The 8,914-nt window shown below is 40.9% G+C and overlaps 1 protein-coding gene across 1 annotated transcript in view; it reads right to left on the bottom strand.

Moving 5' to 3' along the window:
- Positions 1 to 6,357: 6,357 nt before the first annotated feature.
- Positions 6,358 to 8,914, bottom strand: part of LOC110339166 (vomeronasal type-2 receptor 116-like) — a 76,386-nt gene continuing 73,829 nt past the window's right edge. The window contains 1 exon segment of the mRNA XM_021222699.1: positions 6,358 to 7,283. Within this exon segment, the coding sequence (XP_021078358.1) occupies positions 6,358 to 7,283 (926 nt within the window).

Here is an 8,914-nt window from a genome sequence, read left to right on the forward strand (position 1 = left end):
TGTTTTCCTGTAATTCTTTAATGGATTTTTGTGTTTCCTCTTTAAGGACTTCTACCTGTTTAGCAGTGTTTTCCTATAATTCTTTAAGAACTTCTACCTGTTTAGCAGTGTTCTCCTGTATTTCTTCAAGTGAGTTATTAATGCCCTTCTTAAAATCCTCTACCAGCATAATGAAATATGATTTTAAATCCGAATCTTGCTTTTCCAGTGTATTGGGATATCCAGGACTCGCTGAGGTGGGTGTACTGGGTTCTGATGATGCCCAGTGATCTTGGTTTATGTTAGTAAGATTCTTCCGTTTGCCTTTCACCATCCTGGTAATCTCTGGTGTTAGATCTCTGGCTGGAGCTTGTTCCTCCTATGATTCTGTTAGCCTCTGACAGCACTCCTGGGAGTCCAACTCTCTCCTGAGTTCCAGTGGTCAGAGTACTCTCTGCAGGCAAGCTCTCCTCTTGCAGGGAAGGTGCCCAGAAGTTGAGCTCAGATCCACCTCCTGAGTCCTGGGTTCAGAGCACTCCCTGGAGGCTGACTCTCCTCTGGCAAGGAAGGTGTCCAGGGGTCTGGGTCTCAGCTTCACCTCCTGGCTGAGGATGAAGGCCCAAAGGGACCCTGTCCAAGAAGCTCTGATGCTTCTGCCACCCACAGGCTCTCCTGCGTACCCTGTTCTCAGTGATCCCAAGATCCTGGGTGTGCTAGGGCCTGCCAAGTTCACGTCCAAGATGGTGCGGGGCTGGAGCCACCAGAAGGAATCACAGCCTCTGATTGGTAGGGGTTCCTTTGTCCCTGTTCCTGCTAACACAAGACTGTCCGAGATACTTTGGAACATGTTGTGTTCCACTCACCAGTGATCTCAAGATTCTGGGTGTGCTAGGGCGCCTGCGGCATGGAGAGTCTTCTGGGGACCTTAGGACTCTCTGCTGGGTTCACTCTGAAAATACACAGGTGGTCTTATGAGCTCCTTGGCCAATGCCCAAATGGGAGAAAACTCAAAAATGTTAACTCACCATATGCTTTCCACCTTTGCTATCACAAACATTCCTCAACAGGCAAAACCTGATAATGGATTTACCATATCCAGGTCCAATTAAAAACCTTCTGCTCACAACGGGAAACTGTGCATCACATGGGGAATCTCTACAACCCCCAGGGCCATGGGATTATAGAAAGAACACATCAAACCCTAAAATTTAAAAACAAACAAACAAAAAGCAAATGCTTTCCTCCCTAATATACAATTAGTGATGGCTCTGACTACTCTGAATATATTTAATATTTACACAAGCTCCAAACATCCCTCTATCTCTTTCCGTTGGCACTCACCAAAGGTAACTCATCCCAACCTGGTACAATGGCACTATACCTTGGACAGGATCTTGAAGGTACCAAACCCTTTCCTTATGACCAGAAGGGGTTTTGTTTGTGTCTTTCCACAGGACCAGGCTGGTCTATTCAGATGCCAGCCAGAAATATCTGACATCACCCTACCTACCAAGGAGATTGTCTGCCACTTGGTGGCAGATCAAGGACCGAGAAGGTAGAGGAGGTACCGCCCCTGAGAGAGCAAGATCTCCTAGAAGGACAGTGGCAACCACCCAGACCTTGTGGCTTCCACAGTCTTCCCTTTCTCCTATTCTTATGGCTGTTTTTGTTATTCTTCATTCTAATTCCAGTATTGCACAGCCTGTCCCTAACCCTTCCTATTCTAATCACTGGGGATTCTTTGCTAGGAAGACCTATAACGGACACCACAAAATCATAAGAGCCTAGGACGACTGCCTACTTGAAAAACGTTGGGCCAAGACTGGGATTCTTCAACACCCTGATTCCATTTTCAGTATCCCTAACCCTTTCCTTACTACAACAGAGGTGACTGCATCCAAGATTCTCCATATATAGAGGTTTCAGGTATTGGAGATGATGAATTGAATCCACCAGTCATGGTGGCACTATGCTTGCCAACCTTAATTCACAAGTTCAGTTTTCAATTGCAATCTCTGGGAAGAACAATGGCAAACGGGAGTTGTGGGTAAGCGCTACACTAATAGCTATGACAAAGACCCATAGCCAATCTACATATCTCCTGCAAGCTTGTCTCTAGCTCTGAGTTGGTTTTACCTACTTTAATATTCTTCAACAGGAGGATCAAACACAAAAGGAGCTCCAAGTTGCCTTCTCCTGACTACAATACATCCACCCTACAGCTGATCTCCTTCCCCTAATGACCCACCCTAACTCCTCTCAGTGCTTTTTCTGCACTTCCCTCTCCTGGTCACTGTTGGCAGCTTCTCCCATGAACATCTTGCTTCATGAACCTGTGGCACTCTATGGCAAGTTAGAAAGCATTCCTTTATTAAGTCTATTCTTCCCCTTATGTCTTGTAGGGTCCTCTTCAAGGTTTCATTGTACATGTTCTGTAACAACATTGTCACCAAGCTCGTCTTCTCTGGCACAAGCATATTCCCAGTTCCTGCATTAAACCCCCTTTTCAAGGTTTCAGCATCCTTGTAATGATTGTTCACCAAAATTGTCTCTTTAAGCATGAAGAAGTCACTTTATAGCCGAGAGAGGACTGCTCACTGAACTGGGTCTCACTGTCTTGCTCAGCGACATGAGAGCCTCTGGAGTGGCCCTTTTCTACACACACACAATCTGGCTATCAACTTCCTGGATAAGTTTCTTTCAGGATATTTGACCACACTGTGGAAATGTGTACTGGGAAAAACCTGTTTCTAATTTTGTTATGGCTAAACCCTAACATATATCCTTATTCCAAGAACTTTCTGTTTATTGTAAACAAGATTTCAATAAAGTCAACCATAGGTCAAGAGGTCCAGCAAAACAGTGTACAGGGAGTGAAGCTAGGAAAACACCATAGAGATGGAGAGGGAGTCAGGAGGATGGATACAGAGATGAACAGGAAGTAGAAGGAGGGACATTCAATTGGAGGTGTAGTTTCCTGTATTTCCTTTGGGGATGTACTCATTTCCTCTTTAAAGGCCTCTTTATTCATGAGATTGACTTTGAGACCATTTTCTTATGCTTGAGCTGTGTTGGAATCTCCAGGGCTTGCTGTAGTAGGACAGCCCTGTTCTGGTGTTGCCATATTGTCCTGGTCGTTGTTTGTGTTCTTGGGCTGGCCTCTAGACAACTGGGGTGTATTGTTATCATGCTGATTTCTTAGTTTAGCTTTGTTGGAAGGGTACTTTTTTGCATGTCTTTTCCATTGGTTTCTGATTCTTTCCTCTACTGGCCTGAGAGACCTCAGGGTCTAGTGACTAGTTAGTCTTCAGATACAGTAGGGTGTCTCCCTAGGGCTTTTTGTGGCTGAGTCACTTCTGTGATTTTTGTGCGCACATTTTGCCTCTGGATTCCCTAGTTCAACCAGAGTGGGGCATTTCTGGTGCCAACAAGTTTTCAGAACAGCAGGTGGGGTTGTGGCCTGGAAAATGAAGTTCAGTAGGTGGGTTCATTTTAAGTATAATGGAGGTATTTTAGGGGAATGTGTCAGGCAAGGGCTTGTGTCCCTGGTAATAGCAGGCCACTTGGAATGCAGGCAAAGTTGTGGGTTTGGAAATGGAGCATAAAGTTTGGGGTTTGTGTTACTGTTGTATGGTGTGCTTTCTGCTGAGGTGGTGAGCTGGACTTTGGGGGAGGAGGAGCCAATCTTGTGTCCTCAGTTTTGGCAGGTCTTGGGAAAAGCAGACACAATTGTAGGTTGGAAAATAATGTGCAGTTCGCTGTTGTTGCTTTCTGGCGAGTTTACTGGCAAGGGGTTTGGAATTGTTTTCTAAGTGAATGCTTTATTTTCTGTATCTTTGTTATAGATTTGAATCTTAATATTTTGTTGCTTTTTGATGTGAGACCTCTGTTTTAAAAATAGTTAAAAATCATTCCTGTTTTACTGCAATCACTTTGAGTCATTTAATTTTGCTTTAAATAGAAAATATGCATCAAGAATGTGGAACAAAGCAACTGTGGCTCTTTGAAAAGGGATAGTCCCCATAGGTCCATACATTTCAATGCTTTGCCATTAGGCCCTGCTTGACAGTGATTAGGGGATATGGTCCTGTTGGGGAAAGTCTGTTTGAGGGTCTAGTCTCTGGTTTCAGTCTCTCTCTCTCTCTCTCTCTCTCTCTCTCTCTCTCTCTCTCTCTCTCTCTTTCTGCCTATGAATTCTGTTTGGATGACCCACAGATATCATAATTACTAGCTGTGAAGAAGTGTGTCCTTGTGTTTTCACTTTTTAATTGAGAGGTTTATTTAGGGCATTCTCTTTTGGCTGTACTTTTATTTATTTTACTGTGTTTCAGCTCTTTGGTTTTTTTTTTATTTCTTTTTTATTGATAATATAGTCTTCTCTCATAGAGTGAATACATCCATGCCACAGTTTCCCGTCCCTCCACTCCTCTCAGCTAACACCATGTCATATCTCCCTCTGATCTAATTCCCTTCCAATGCCTCTCCAGAAAAGAGCATGCCTATAAGACTCAATTAGTCAAAGGCAAAAACCTTCATATAGAGATATACCTGTACTCATACTTGGAGCTAGGACTATCAGAAGAGAGAGAGAAAAACATTCAAAATTCGTATTTCTGGGTTTGGCCTACTTCACTCAATATGCCTTTTTCTAATTTTATCCATTTATCTGGAAATTTCATTTTTATAACAAATTAGTAGTACTTCTCTTTTTAATGCAAAATAATTACATCATTTTTTGACTTCCTTTTCCTCCCTCCAGACATTCCCAAACAACTCTCCTGGCTCTATTTCAGGTTCAACCCTTTCTCCCTTAAAATTATTATTACATACATGTATGTATGCACATATACTCCTAAATATAACTTGTTCTGCCTTTGTAATATTACTTGTATGCATGTTTTTGGGGATTATCATTTGGTGTTGTGTATCTGGTAGGTGTGATCTTCCTTGGGGAAGACTATTTTGCTTACTCTCAGCCTTTATTAATTCTCTGTTGATTTCTCTGAGGCTTGAGGCTTATGGTTCATTCCTGGACCCCTTTGGCAGGTCCATTAGTATTTCTCTAGTTCAGTTCATACTTCTGCAGGCATATTCGTAGGACATGTGTGTAGCTTCTGGCATCATTAGGAGGCACAGTCTCAGAGAAATCACAGAAGCTCTGCCTTTTACAATCTTTTGTTCTACATGAGCCTTAATTATATGAATTGTTTTGTAGATATAGCAACTGTGCTTGGCCTTCAGAGGTCTACCATTTCATTAGCTGTAGTTTTCTGTCATGATCATTGTTATAAAGAAAAGCTCCTTAGGTGAGTTATGGAGTATACTTATGTGAGTTTAATAACAAATATTATGGTATATATTAATGATACTCTTGCTTATTAAAGTAATGTTTGTGACCTTTTCATTTAACTATATTTGTATATTTATGGATGAATTTATGTATATGTATTTTTTAGGTAGATAGTTTATAGTATGATTGTTCATGATTCTTTCAAATAAATGTACTGTTATTACAGCCACTTCAAACTTTTGAACCTATCTCCCCTATTTATATTTAGAGTAACCCCCTATCCCTTTTCTCCACCCAGGTCATGTATAGCCACCTTTTCTATTCCCAAATTGCTTCCTCCACCCTGTTTCTTGGTTTGTACATTACTCCAGGGTGAACATTTACATCTGAAAATATGGAGCTAGATACTGTAGAGTAGAGAGAATATCTCACAATTGTTCTCTGGGTCTGTGTCTCCTAAATCAATAACTTCGCTTCTATTTCCATCTATTTAACTGTATAACATTTTGCTTCTCCATTTATTAGTTTAAGGACATTTAGGCAGTCCCATTTCCTATCCATTTTGAATAGAACAGCAGGGAGCATGGCTGAGCAAAGTGTCTCTAGAGTGAGATGCAGAGTCCTTTGAGCATATGTCAAGGAATGGTAGAGCAGGCTCATATGGTAGATTTATTTTTACTTCTCTGAGAGTTTACGCACTGATTTCCAGAGTAGCTATACAATTGTTCAAGCCTCCTTTGCCAGAGAGCCAATTCTATATCTGTCCCATAGAAGATCTAAACAATCACACAAAGTCCTATTATCCAAAATAGAAATATCCTTAGTTCATGTATTATTTATCTGAGTTCCTGACATTTATGGAGTTTTGAATATTTATATTGTCTACAAATTAATAAGTAACATTTATAACTTACTAAAATGTGTTTTTAGCAATAGTTTTTAATCAGAATAAATTGCTTGTATATGAGACAGAGTGAGGTGCTCATTTACTTTTTGTTTAAAGAGAAATGTAATAAAAACTAATGAGAAATAGGCCAATAATTTCAGTTTACTACACTAATTGATTTTATTAGGGAGATTTAGTTGATTCATTCAAAATGGTCATTTTTTATACACTGTCTTTTTTTTTTTAAACATCTCAAATTGTTCTTGTCAGGTTCTCTTAGAATAATGTAGCACTTAGGGAAAAAGATGCACCCTAGCAACCCTGCACTGGAGGCCAAGATGGAGAAGACCTCTACAGCCACCATGGCCTTGGCCTTGGTGCTCTGGTAGACAGGGACAAAGGTGACCCAGACACTGCAGAACACCACCATGCTGAATGTCAGGAACTTGGCTTCATTGAATGTGTCAGGAAGGTTCCTTGCCAGGAAAGCCACAGTGAAGCTCCCTAGGGCCAGGGTCCCTAAGTAGGCCAGCATGCAATAGAATGCAGTAACCGAGCCCTTGTTGCATGAAATGATGATGTGAGCATGTTCAGAGTATGCATCTGTGTCAATATAGGGTGGTGAGGTTGCCAGCCAGATGCCAGAGATAATAAGTTGGATCAGGACACAGATGGGGATAACAGCATTGTAGATGCCTACAACAAACAACCTTCTCATTGTTCTTCCTGGTTTCAGGGCCCTAAAAGCCAGAATTACAGTTATGGTTTTGGCCAAAACAGTGGAAAGAGCCAACGTGAACACAAGTGCAAACGTTATTTGTTGCAGTAGGCAGGAGACTGTGTTTGGGTGGCCAATGAAGAAAAAGGAGCAGAGGAAGCAGAGGAGGAGGGAGATCAGCAGGATGTAACTGAGAGTAAGGTTGTTGGCCTTAATGATGGGTGAGTCTTGATGCTTGAGAAAGATCCCCAAAACTGCAGCTGTGGTGACAGAGAAGCCCAGAGCCATGCAGGCCAGAGCCATGCCCAGGGGATCCTCAAAGGACAGGAAGGACACTGATTTAGGCAGACAGTGGTTTCTCTCAGGGTTCGGGTATTCTTGAATCAGGCAAGCGATACACTTCTGCTGATCTGTTGAGGGAAGCAAATTAAGATTTTATATACTATAATTATTTACTCATCCCACATGCAATCCATGAAGAATGTCTTCCTATGTTGTGTTTAGCCTGGCATATTCAGCTTCTTTATAGTGTCAAGATAGATATGAACTGTTTTGAGATCTCATTTCTACTCTGTCTTTTTTGCCTAGTGGTAAGCCTTTTGTTCAGTTTTATTAATGTTTGGGGCAATGAAAGTTAAACCTTTTGTGCTCATATTTTGATAACATTTAACTGTCAAGTAACCCTTTATATAATTTTAAATTATTTATTGTTATTAATTCTTTGAGGTTTTAAATATGTACAATGATCACTAATATGATGAAAACTCACTTTCTATGTGAGTTTCAACCACCTGTGTTCACATTTTTCTCCATTCCTACCCAATTGTACTCCCTTCCTCATTTTCACACCATGTACTCTTCTCTGTTATTATTTTCTCCCATCCTCACAAATTATACACTTCCTCTCTCTTTATCTCCCAACACAGGAAATACAGAGACCCTAATCCATGAAACCAAAATTTAAGATAAATAAGTGATACACACACACACACACACACACACATTTACTCACAAAAATGAAGTATAAGGTATATAAAAAAAATTTTAGGCTATCTAATGGTGTGTGTATTTTTCTATTGTCTATCTAATGATGTGAGTAATCCTGGGCCTTTCCACTCACACCCCACTTCCCCCAAAATGACTTGAAAGTTTATTTATGTATGAATAAATGCCTAGGCCATAAGCTTGGCTTGTTGTCCAACTAACTTTTAACTTAAACAGTTTGAACTATTCTATGTCTGTCACATGGCTAATTACCTCTCCTGAGTTTTATGTATCCAAATTCCTCAGAGTCGGGGTTGATTCTCTGACTTCTGGCTATCTAACAGAGTTTCAGTCTTTCTACTGAAATTCCCACCTTCTACTTCTTGCCTTTTACTAATAGGACATCAGCTTTTGTTTGTTTGTTTTTTGGACAGGTGATGCTGCCAAAGAATGTACTAGTAATTTTCCCTACCAATGAATGTGGGGGCTGTCCTCAAATGTGGTTATTCCCCATTAAGAGCACATTTGGAGAAACTGACTTTTCCTTTGACATTGTTTGTCCACTTTAGAAAGCTTGTTGATTAGGGTTCTTCTTCTTGGCTGTCTATTAGGATCTGTCTATCAGAATTTGTTCAGGTCTTGTGCATATGGCCATGTTCTCTGTGAATTCATATATGCATTATTTTTATTGTAAATGGAAAACAATTTCCTTGATGTTATCCATCACTTCTGCCTCTTACAGTCTTTGTGTCTACTATTCTACATGAATGTATAATCCTTGAGGAGAGAGCTTTGATTAAGAGATCTGTTATAGGTTTATGTAGTCCAAAGTCTGTTGTAAAAATTACTTAACCGTGACCTATGATTTCCACCCCACCGTTGACCGTTGTACTGGCTAGCTTTGTGTCCACTTGACACAGCTGGAGATAGCACAGAGAAAGGAGCTTTAGTTGGGGAAATGCCCCCATGAGATCCAGCTGTGGGGCATTTCCTCAATTAGTGATCAAGGGGAGAGGCCCCTTGTGGGTGAGACCATTTCTGGGCTGGTAGTCTTGGA

Source organism: Mus pahari, chromosome 23 (genome assembly GCF_900095145.1).
Source record: "Mus pahari chromosome 23, PAHARI_EIJ_v1.1, whole genome shotgun sequence".
Classification (NCBI taxonomy): Eukaryota; Metazoa; Chordata; class Mammalia; order Rodentia; family Muridae; genus Mus; species Mus pahari.